The sequence below is a fragment of the Syngnathoides biaculeatus genome, chromosome 20 (assembly GCF_019802595.1).
Source record: "Syngnathoides biaculeatus isolate LvHL_M chromosome 20, ASM1980259v1, whole genome shotgun sequence".
In the NCBI taxonomy this organism is placed as follows: domain Eukaryota; kingdom Metazoa; phylum Chordata; class Actinopteri; order Syngnathiformes; family Syngnathidae; genus Syngnathoides; species Syngnathoides biaculeatus.
In genome coordinates this window covers 6,598,991-6,610,583 of record NC_084659.1, presented here as the reverse complement: position 1 = coordinate 6,610,583, position 11,593 = coordinate 6,598,991, and the positions used below count along the sequence as shown (strand labels likewise).

Below are 11,593 nucleotides of genomic sequence, written 5' to 3'. Positions count from 1 at the left end.
CAAAAAATGTATTTGCCCCAAGATTTGAGCTTCAAATCGGACGGATGGGTCCGGTCATTTGGAATTACATCTATCAATCAAAACAATAATTCCAGGTGTTGATTTTGCTGTATTTTAATATTTTCAATGATTGAACACTTTGAGATGAATATCAATTTTTACATCTGTACATTTTTTGTTCATAGATGTAAAAACAATGGCATAGAATATTTGATGTATATTTAAGTTAGATTTTTTTAAATTAGCAAATTTAATGACAAACATGAGTAAAAATAAAACTCATAAATACGATGACAAATTGAAAAGAAAAGTTTAGTCAAATAGTAATTTCTAAACAATGTTTAATCAAGCAAATATTAATGCAGTAAAATATGAAATGTATAAATCAAATGATTTCACTAATCAATCACCACATGATGTAATGAGAGGTATAAATAGCGCCAGCCCCCCCCCCCCTTCTCCCACCAATGGATGAACGCATTTTAATTTGGCGGGGTGCCAGCCGGCCCGATTGACGACGAGGTTCCGCCTCTCCTGTCTGCCGCCGGCGCCGCCCCTTTAAACTCCCCCTCGCGCACGAGAAATGTCGCGGGTCCCCACCGCCGCGTTCAACGCGCTCCGATCCCGCCGTGTCGCCATGACATCGGGGGTCGGGTCCACGCGGGACGAGGGTCGTCGTCGCGGGCGACCGTCATCCTGCCGGAGGTTACGAAACGAAGATTGACTGGTGGAAAAGATGGAGGAGGAGGAGGAGGAGGAGGAGGAGGAGGCGGTGACCGGAGCGCTTCAACACGCCTGTCACGTTTGATTGACGGCGGATGACTTAAATAAACAAAAAAAAAAAAAGAGGAGGAGGAAGAGGAAGAGTGCCGCCAAATGTTTACTGGCATCCTCAAGACAGGAAAGACATGATGAAGAAGATCAGTGCGCATCCTTGTAGAGGACGTCGGACAGCAGAGATCTGACGGCCGCCGGGTCCTCGCCACCTGCGGAGAGGAGGGGGGGGGGGCGACACAGACCAAGACCTCTTAGGGTCCTCTCGGGGTTCCGACTCACGTCCATCTCCCCAAAAAATGATCTCGAGTAAGCGGGGATAAACCGCCAATCGTTGAGTTCAGGATTGGGTCCGCACCAAAAAGGAAAAATCGTCAAGAAAAATGGAAAGCGCAACCCCGCCCCCCAAGATTTTGGAAAATCTTAAATTGATTCTTAATATATTACAACTCATTAACTGCGGAAAATGTGCAAACTAGTCATTTGTGGGGCTACGGTTTTTCTATTTTTGCCCACATTTGATTTTTGCAGATTTTTTGGGGGGCGTGGTGACAACTGTGCCCAGTGAGACCCTAAACTGAACCCCCTGAACCAATCGCAGGGCACATGGAGACCATCACACCTAGGGACAATTTAGTGTCCAATTAATGTTGCCTGTTTTTGGGATGTGGGGAAAAAAACGGAGTGCCCACCCGGAGGAAAGCCACGCCGGCACGGGGAGAACACGCAAACTCCACACAGGCGGGTCCGGGATTGAACCCGGGACGTCAGAACTGTGAGGCCAATGCTTTACGAGCCGAACCACCGTGCAGAACATCTGAGCCACTTGAAATTTACCACTGAACACCAGAATCCACTTGAAATTACCACTTAACATCACCGCAGAATCAGAATCAGAATCCAGATTCGGATTCAGAATCGGATGAGGGTGTGCACACTTGTGCCACTACATTACTGCACTTTATTTTTGCTTCCCTTCTCCACTTTTGTACAGGAAATGATCGATTGTGGTCCCGTTTCGTAGCTCACACAAATGTGCCGATTGAACAGGGAAGGGGTGTGTCGACTTTCTCTACCCTCGCCAATTCGACAAGCGGGCTCACGAGGCAAAAGGAAGCGCGAGCGCGTTCTCACCGACTCCGAGCGCCGCCAGGTGCCGCCTGAAGTCGGGCCGCTCGTCCAGCACGCGCAGCAGGTTGGTGGACTCCATGCGCTCCAGCTGCACCTTCCAGTACACGAAGATCTTGTGGTTGAAGCTGACGTAGACCAGACACGGGCTGTTCTTGCCCTCCTTGCACGTGTACTGACCTGCGCCCGCAAACCACAGACCAAAAATACGAATGAACATTGGATTCCGGGAGTTCATTCGGGAGCGGAAAAAACAAAAACAAAGCGTCGCTTTACGTTCCCTTTATTTTCATTGGCTTTCTGTTAAATTGGCCCAACGAAAATTTGCCACAAATCAAAAAAGAGAATGTCAACCTCTGCTGCCACCTGTTGGCCAAATGTGGCGGGTTATGGCTTTGTTTTTGATAATAAATAAATACTGCACACTAAAAACTAGGAGGTAAAAGGAATGCGACAGGAAAAGCAAAATATATTCATATCGCAAAATATTTTAAACAATAAAACAAGTGAAGATAAAATGAAATCAAACAATTATTCCCGAGTTTTTACTCTTGAAAGTCCGAAAGTTGAAATCATGAATTTAAAAGATTTAATTCTTCTTTCTTTTCTTTGACTACAAATCAAACAATGTGAACCTCTGCTGCCACCTGTTGGACAAATGTGGCGGGTTATGGCTTTGTTTTTGAGAATATAATAAATACTGCACACTAAAAACTAGAGGTAAAATTAATGGGACAGGAAAAGCAAAAGATATTTATGTCACAAAATATTTTAAGCAATAAAACAAGTGAAGATAAAATGGAATCAAACAATTATTCCCGAGTTTTTACTCTTGAAAGTCTGAAAGTTTTTGAGAGATTGAAAATTTGAACGTGAAATTCGATTCCAAGAGTGAAAAATAAAAGAAAAATCCCAGACAGGATCCATTTCTGACCGGCGCAGAAGGCGTTGACGTTCTCGTCAAACTGGAAGCGCACGACGGCCCGGTTGTGGTCGATGATGTACGTCTGGCCGTCCCAGGCGCACGCCACCACCTCCTCGCGCCCGTCCCTCTGAAATCACACACACACACAAAAAAAAAAACACGGAACATTGGACCTTTCTGGACCTTTGCCGGAGTGACAAAACAGTGACAAAACAAAACAAAAAAAACCGTGACGTCGAGTTTCTGCAGGGCGAAGAGTTGATGGTCCACCTGCACCGACCACAGCAGCTGCTCGGAGCTGTCCATCAGCTTCAGCGTCCCTGCGGAACGCCGGAACACGTTACCCTTCCGTTTTTGGATCGACGGACGCTGAATCACTTCATGTTGTGTGGCCTCGCCGGAGGTCCTCCTAATTGATCCCGCATAATCCCAAATCTTGATCCACTCACCGTCCAAAGTGCAGAGAGCAAACAGGCCGCATTTCGAAGATTCCTCTTTCGAGCCTGTCAACGACACGTCGATAATGCAGCGCGTGCACACGAACGCCATCTCGCACTCATTGTTCATATTGGCAGGCTGAAAAATATTTGGTACCGATTCATCGATTCACCTTTGCTGATGCTGCCGATGAGATGCGTGGAAACGTTCTTGTTGTGGATCCGCCCGCTGGTCAGATGGAGAATCACATCCCGGGAGGGCCCGTCGCTTCAACGCAACAAAAGTGAGTCCGCCGCTCGCGTTCCCCGCCGAGAGCTCGCTCGCATTTTGCACACCTGCCGCCCGTGGCCCGCGCGTCCTCTTCGCCGTCGGGGGGCGCCGGCGAGTCGCGCTGCGTCCACGAGCACAGCAGGATGGCGTAGCCGCAGCCGGGCTGCGACACCATCAGCTCCGGCAGGCCCTCGGGACCCGGGTTCACCGACAGGCTGTCCGCCTGAAACACGCCGCCGTTAGCGAATCCCGCACCTTTGGATCGCTCACGATGTCGGACTGACTAATTTCACGAGTGGGGTGGGGCTGGTGGTTAACCTGTCCTTCCAGCAGCCATTTCTTGAGCAGAATCAGCTGACCCGATCCCGCGTCGGAAGCGCCCGAAGGTTCTTCCCATCGGAACGCTCGCACCACCCGGTCGGTGTAGCCCACCACCAGCTCGCTGCGGCCGTCGCCGTCTGTGCCGCGTGCGTCGTCGGCAAATTGAGGGGGGGGGGGGGGGGGGGGGAAAGACGGCTTCCATCAACACGAGGCGAGCGTTGCGGAAGGAAAGGACCAACAGGTCCGAGCCGCCGGTACCGATGTCACTGATGAGGATGACTTTGGTGTTGGCGGGGATGTGCTGCGTGAAGAAAGGCTTCTGCTCGTCGCCGGCCAAACCTTCGTGCTGACTGGACGAGTCGGCCTTGGCGGCGCTCAGGTCGAAGAGGTGGAACCAGCCCTCCGCTCCCACGGCCACCACAAAGTTCTGCACGCCGACTTTGCGTGAGGACGGAACGGAGACGACGTCGGCGCGCCATCCTCGGACCTACCTTGCCTTTGTTGCACACGTCTCCCACGGCGACGCACGTCAGCTGAGGAAGGAGCGGGAAGGAATTGTTACGGCGGCCGGCGCGAAATCGACGCAGCGGGTTTTGCTGACCGTGCCCACGCAGGTTCTGGTGATCCACGCCTTGCTGTCGTCGTTCTTGTACACGTGCAGCTTGCCGCTGGTGTCGCCCACCACCAGCTCGTTCAGCTGCAAGCGTGCGCACACACGTTAGCGCGATTGCCAGCGGACGACCGGCAAAATGCATCCGTTAAGCGAGGGAGGGAGGAAAGAAGGAAAAAAAGGGTGGGAGAAGGAAAAGGCAAGAAGCGTTGATCTTAAAAAAAAAAAAAAAAAAAAAAGACCGGATGGCTCATTGGCCATTAAAACTGAAGTCGCCATCCGCCATCTTGATACTCCCAAAACAACCACGCCGACCAGTTTCGTGGCTGTGAGAAAACATTCAACAGGTAAGTCAGACGCTGTTAAAGTTTGTTTGTAAAGGTTTTTTTTTTTTTTTAATTTTCTAACGATCTTAATTCACTTGAACAAAGTTTTGTTTCCGGTTGTTGACTGTTCACTCTGTGCTTGACCTTTACAGGTCGACGGTTTTTCGTGAAAAAGCGATGTCAATATTTTCCCAAACTTCAGCAGCGGATAAAGAAGAAAACACATTTTCTGTGAATTTTTTTGCTGAATTTGACAATACAGAACTCTGCAAATTGAATTTGATTTTCAAAATTTTATGTCTGAAATGGGACGTCGCAGAGACAACAAATGAACAATGCCTTTAGCATGTATTTGCCCATTGCGAGTCGTTATTTCCAAAAATATATCCAACTGATGGACTTTACATTTAATGTTTTTATGACGACAAATGATTGGTTTTTTTTTTTTTTTTGCTATGTTATGATGATAGTGCTTTACAGCGTATTTTGGGAAAAGTTAACATGTCATGTAAATGGGGCCCAATGTAATATGCAAGGTTTCTTGCTAGTCACGTGTTCTGTCTTTCCTTTGCACTTCGCCTTTTGTGCCTTACCAAGACAAATTAAAAATCCTTCATGTTACAAGAACTGTAAAAATGTCAAGCTCACACGACCAGTTGGAATTCTACATGCCACCTTTGAGAACCCCCCCCCCGCCATAATCCAACCTGTAAACCACGTCCTCCACACGATTGGGGAGTACCAAGATGGCGGCCAACCGATCGACACACCGCTACGTGTGCGCGCTGTCCACTTTTTTTTTGTTGTTGTTTTTTTTTTTTTTAGGTCAGGACAAAAAGGAAGGGAAACATGGAAGGAAGGTAGCCCAGAGGGACAAAAATCAAAAACAGGTGGAGGGAGGGAGGAAGGAAGGTCACGAAGGAGGAAAAGTGGATGCAGTAACAGGAAAGATGGAGGAAAGGTGGATGTTGGAGGGAGGGAGGGAAAATGGAAGGATGCCCCCCCCCCTCCCCCCAAGAAAAATAGTTTAGTAGAATCAATGAAAATCAAGTTTGGAGCAAATTGTGGCGCTTACCCCGTCGTTGTCGGCATCTCCCAGGCAGATGGCGTGCGGGAAGAGCGTGCCCGAGAAGTCCAAAGTAACGCGCTGCACGTAGTTCAGCGACCTCATCTTGTGCTCGCAAACTCGGCAAACGAAACTCGAACAGCGCCGCGAAGCCCAATCATGAACCTGCTCGAGGGGTACCGTCACCGACGAGCTCCATTTGGAATGAAAGCCAAACTACGGCGTGGAATAATTAAAGTTCTTTATGAAATGTTTAACGGCAGGGTGGCCCAGCTGCAACACTTTCTGAGGACCCTTGTGAGGATAAGCGGCCAAGATATATATATATATATGGACATAAAATGTTGAACAAGCTTACTCCAGCTTCGCTCACTCGGTCGTCCCGGGTCAACAAGGTCACGTGACCAGCCACGGTACGGCATCGCAGAAAGGACGGAAAGCACTCAAGCGCGAATTATCTTGCATTATCCATTCTGTCCACAAGAGGGCGGTGTTAGCTACGAGTTTGTCGTACCCCTTGAGATGCGCAGATCGAGGCTTCTTGCCTTAAAAATGACTTTTTCTCAATACATGGATTTTTAAAACAAACAACATTTGTGTGAATTATTATTCACTGTGAAGGCGTTTTAGGCTTCACTTGTGTTTGAAGCGTTCTGTAAAAATGACGTTTGCTGTTGTTTGTCGTCAATGACATGCAAGAGGCTGGAGTCAAACCCAAAAAGTGGATCCATGCAAGCAGAAGAACTTTCTAATTGGTTCTGTTACACATCTGCAGTTCTACTGTCCAAGGGTCAAATTTCGGCCTTCCTGTGTGGGTTTTTCTGCAGCTTCTTTTTTTTACGATCCAAAAACATGCAAGTGAAGAAGAAACGTTCAAATTCATTTTTCTATAAAAATAGAAACTGTCCATTGTCTGTCTACCTGTGGTGGGCAGTCCAAAGGGTCTACCGGTCTTAGCCTGAATGACATCAACTGTTAAGAAAATATGAAATATGACATGTGCCAAGGGTTTTTTTTTCAATAATCTGTTAACAGTGATTCTTCATGAGTGGTGTCGAACGAGCGTCCTCTAGCGGTACGAACCTCAATCTCGGTGCCAATGTACAATTTGAAGTTTAATACTGTACATTTAACAGAACAGCATTTTAAAAAAGACTTATATGTGCAATACATTTTCATGGAACCATTTTTTCAAGGACATTTTTTTCCAGTATCTGCACTGCAATACCTCTTATCTGCAGGATTTTGTAATTGGCGGATTTTCCCTTGACCAATTGCATTCAGTTTTTTTTTAAGCAATTAATTTTTTTCTCGTGAATGAAAAACGGGAATTTTCGCATCGAGTCACATCTGCATGCTCTCACAATGACTTCCAACAATATTTCTATACTTTCGCTGTTTTCCGTGAACCCGTCGGCCTACTCGCGGCTATATTTCGATTTTTGTTGTAAAAAGTTCGAGTGCCACTGCAAGACACTTAGTGCAGAGGAAACTGTTCCCCGAAGCGCAATTTTCGACATCCCATAGAGAAGCAGAACATGGAAGGTTTTTTTCCCTCACTTGTTGTAACCCCCCACACCCCACCCACTTTTTTTTTTTTTTTTGCGTGCGATTCGATTTGTTGTCCCTGCGAGCGTGCGGAGGTTTAGGGCCGCCCAGATGTCCCGGCGTTGATGGCGGTGGGTGCAAGGCATTGCACCCCCACCTCCCCCTCCGGGGGCCAGCGTGCTGCCTGCACGGGCACACTGGAAGTCCTCACAAAAACGCTAATTGGGACTCTGGAAGCGGGGCCGAGTGCGCGGATTGGTTTCACAGGGGCCGGCCGTGGCGAGGGGCTGCGGCCCAGGCCTGAATAGAACCCACGCTCCTTTTCGAAACTCCCTTGCTGTGCCAAACACTGAGGCAGACCCGAAAGGGGTGGGGGGGGGGGCAAAAAAGGGAGGTATTGGTGGAGTGAGGGAGTGTGGGGGGGGGGGGTCTCCTTCAATGCGAGCTTGATTTTGAATGCCACTACCAACGCAGAAAATTGCACAATTTATTACAATCCCTCTTCAGGACGCAGGGGCAGGAATAAAGGATGGCGGATAGGAAAGGGAGGGGGCTGCAGAGCTGCATGAGGGGAGGGGGCCGGGTATTTGGGGGCTCCACTTTGCTGTGTTTTGTTCCACCCTGACTGACAAGTCTTATTATGTCGCACTCTCCCAAAGCGACAAAAAAAAAAAAAAAAAAAAAAAAACGCACACAGCTCAGCGCCTGCTGGACGCGACTGTAACATTAGCAAGTGGAGACAATCGCACACAAAGACGCCCCCCCCCCACCCATCACACACACACACACATCCCCTTTTAGCCCCACCCACCTCTAACCCTTCCAATCAAAGTGGAACATCAACAGAAGATGCAACTTCTTTTGCAATTTGTGGAACACAACACAACACAAGAAAAAAGCGACTTTTTTTTTACCCTGTTTATATAATATGATATGATACATGAATACAAATCAGCAAGCTGTTTTTGTGGATTGTTTTTTTTTTTAGCAGGCATTGCCAGGCCTATAGTGGGAGAAACTTGTATGTCTGGCACCTTTTTTACTCCTCCTTTTCTTTTTTTTGGGGGGGGGGGTAGATGACATTATAAAAGCATAAAAATGTAATTTTAGAAAACAGAATACATTTGAAAACGTTTGAAAAAAATTACATTTAAAATGGAAATAGACTTACTGGGTGTTCATCCTACTATCATTACCATAGCAAAATTTCATTAAACAATAAAACTGAGCACAAATATTACAATATCAAACACGACCACAAATCTTGCATTTACTTAAAGGAACCAACGGCGCAACAAGTGAGATAAAACGAAGAAAAAAAAGGCGCTCAAAGTGTTTAAAAATAAGTTTGGGCAAGTGGAGGGAGACAAACAAAGTCAAAACTTGCTCGTGCGCCGCTTTTTTTTTGTGTTTTCAAGGCGTATCTGACAAAAAAACAAAAAAAACGCCCTGAATGTTGAAAGTCGCACAAAAGAGACAAAAACAAACACAACAAATTGTGTGTCCTGTAATTTACATCGGACTGACAACATGTCCCACATCAAAGGAAATATTTTGCTTTTGGCTAATATGCGAATATCTGACGAGTGCATGTATTTCTTTATCATTGCATATAAAAGGAACTTGGATGTTTTGTTGTTGTTTTTTGTTTTTCTTCTCCTCAGCACTTGTTGTTCGTGCAGACGTACAAAAAGAGCACACACCAACGCTGTTTGTTTAGTGCTCCAAGTGGCACGCGTCAGGTGGGCGGAGCCAAGGTGTGGCCACGCGGCCGACCGTCGGTCCGCGGCCATTGAAAAGCGGCCGTCTCCTGTCGGCTGGTCACAGGACACACAAGACGCGACGTGGGACGCACGCACAGTGGGCGCTTGCGTCAAACCACGTGACCGGCACGCGCGAGACACGCACAGGGAAAACTTAGACCCAATTTAGACAGAAAAACAACGATGCCTTTTTGAGTGGGAATTTTTTTTTTTTTTTTTGCTTCTCCCAACTTTATTGTGCTCGTGTCAATGTTTGTTTTGTTTTTTTTTTTCCCCGAAATTTGCCATTTTAAATATATTCTTTTCTTTTCACGAGCGATAAGCACAACAACGTCCAAAATTGGAGGGAGAGGGGAGGGGTGGAAAACAAGCATTTGCTTCTAAACATTTATTTATTAATTTTGAGGACCTCAACTTTTTTTTTTTGGGTGTTTTGGTTTCAAAAATTGTCGGAGCGCATCATGGAGCTCGCTCCCCCCGCCTGCCTGTTCACCGCGCAGAGCGTCCCGCTAAGCCCGAGCGGCAAGCCGGTCCCGGTCCCGACGGCGGCGGCATCCGCCAAGCGGGTCCGGTCCTCCTCCCCGGAGCTGCTCCGCTGCAAGCGGCGGCTGAACTTCGCCGCGTTCGGCTACTCGCTGCCCCCGCAGCAGCCGCACGCCGTGGCCCGGCGCAACGAGCGCGAGCGCAACCGGGTCAAGCTGGTCAACAACGGCTTCGCCACCCTCCGCGAGCACGTCCCCAACGGGGCGGCCAACAAGAAGATGAGCAAAGTGGAGACCCTCCGCTCGGCCGTCGAGTACATCCGCGCCCTGCAGCAGCTGCTGGACGAGCACGACGCCGTCAGCGCCGCCTTCCAAGCGGGCGTGCTGAGCTCGTCGCCCGGCGCGGCGCAGGCCTACTCGGCGGGGGACATGAACTCCATGGCCGGCTCGCCCGTGTCCTCCTACTCGTCGGACGAGGTGTCGTACGACCCCCTCAGCCCGGAGGAGCGGGAGCTCCTCGATTTCACCAACTGGTTCTGAACTCCTACTGCCGGGTAAGAGCGATCCCCTCAAACTGAGACTCCCCGTCATCGACTATCCCCGTCCAGAATCGAACCGAGCCTTAGTATGAATCCAGTCCCGAGGAGGATCGAGAGGCTCCCAGTTCTGGATTTTTTTTTTTTTTTTATTTTAAAAAAGGGAAGTTGCGCTGCAGAAGCCCGCAGGACCTCGGAACGGGACGCACGCACACAGAGGGAAGACCCTAAAGGGGGTCCGCGGACCACCCCGCCCCCCCCCCCAAAAAAAAAAACAAAAACGAGCAGCACATTATTTAAGTCATTGCAAAAACAAAAAGAAACTATGCTAAATCCAATCCGCCTTTGCCACAGCAACCCGCAAATGCTTCCAAGTTCGAGAAAATGCGCCGTTCTTGGGTTTTTTTTGTTTTTTTTTGCCAATATAGAAACTATTTTTCTATATGTAAAGAGATTTATAGACCTTTTTGTACACATGTTTTTTGTATATATTTTGCTGACATCATTCTATATATGTCCTTCAGCTTATTCCCTGAACGCAGCACCGACGTGTCTTATTTAAATATGTCAACTTGTCCATGATCAAAAACTTATCATGCAGCTAGTGTCCAAACAAGCCAGCATTAAGTTGGAAAGAAAATATTATTGTAACGATCATCTGAATAATAATATTGAGCATATCTTCTATAGTGCAACAATAAATGATTTGCTACTGAATGAGATGACTTTTTTTTTTTTTCGTGGCAAGGATGCTGCACGTATACACACACACACACACACACACACACACACACACACACACACACACACACACCAAAAGCACGAGTGGGACATATTTGGATATTTTACAAACACTTGAACACGTCCTTATTTTCATCTTTTCTTTAAAAGCAAACTTTTTGGGGTGTTTCTAAAGAACTTCCCGAGCCGCTGAGCGACACCAACACGCAACAATAGTGTGCACATGTTGAATGGAATCACAATTTTGGACCAAGGAGAAAGCGTGTCACGTGGTGTGCAGTCAGAGGGACGCAGGGGGGGGGGGGGGGGGGTCTGCCCAAACCCAGTTTGACAGTGAGGAGGGCCCGGCAGCTCTTGGCGTGTGCCTGCTGGCACGCAGCGTTACGCCACTCGACCAAAAAAAAAAAAAAAAAAAAAAGCTTGTTTCATTTGAGTTCCAACCAATGAAAATGCTGATGAAGTATGAATGGACAATTTTGACGGCAAACCGCATGATTTCCCAACGGCCAGTTCTCGTTGCGCCGGAGGCACTTGAACGCCACACGCCTGCACGACGCAAAAGGAAGTTTGCTTTTGCAGTGATTAGTCTGAGTCCCGAGTTCCCGCGCGGTGGACCGTCGGAGAGTGTTCGGGTCCGTCGGCCGAGTCTAATTGCCAACAATGGC

At 48.0% G+C, this 11,593-nt stretch overlaps 2 protein-coding genes across 3 annotated transcripts; one reads left to right on the top strand and one right to left on the bottom strand.

Annotated features, from left to right (window-relative positions):
• Nucleotides 1–122: 122 nt before the first annotated feature.
• On the bottom strand, nt 123–7,404 carry itfg2 (integrin alpha FG-GAP repeat containing 2). 2 transcript variants are annotated; one of them, XM_061807979.1, is made up of 12 exons: nt 5,868–7,404; nt 4,458–4,553; nt 4,348–4,389; nt 4,115–4,283; nt 3,854–3,993; nt 3,601–3,758; nt 3,438–3,532; nt 3,277–3,330; nt 3,056–3,147; nt 2,837–2,954; nt 1,909–2,082; nt 772–986 (listed from the first exon to the last, which is right to left on the bottom strand). In XM_061807979.1, the coding sequence occupies exons 1-12, from the start codon at nt 5,961–5,963 to the stop codon at nt 922–924; spliced, it is 1,299 nt and encodes a 432-aa protein (XP_061663963.1). In that variant the 5' UTR covers nt 5,964–7,404; the 3' UTR covers nt 772–921. The 2 variants fall into 2 exon arrangements, with proteins under 2 accessions (XP_061663962.1, XP_061663963.1); XM_061807978.1 differs by having other exon boundaries at nt 123–986; nt 2,837–3,147.
• Nucleotides 7,405–8,325: 921 nt separating this feature from the next.
• Nucleotides 8,326–10,207, top strand: ascl1a (achaete-scute family bHLH transcription factor 1a). Its single transcript, XM_061806624.1, has one exon. The coding sequence runs from the start codon at nt 9,631–9,633 to the stop codon at nt 10,189–10,191; it is 561 nt and encodes a 186-aa protein (XP_061662608.1). The 5' UTR covers nt 8,326–9,630; the 3' UTR covers nt 10,192–10,207.
• Nucleotides 10,208–11,593: the final 1,386 nt, after the last annotated feature.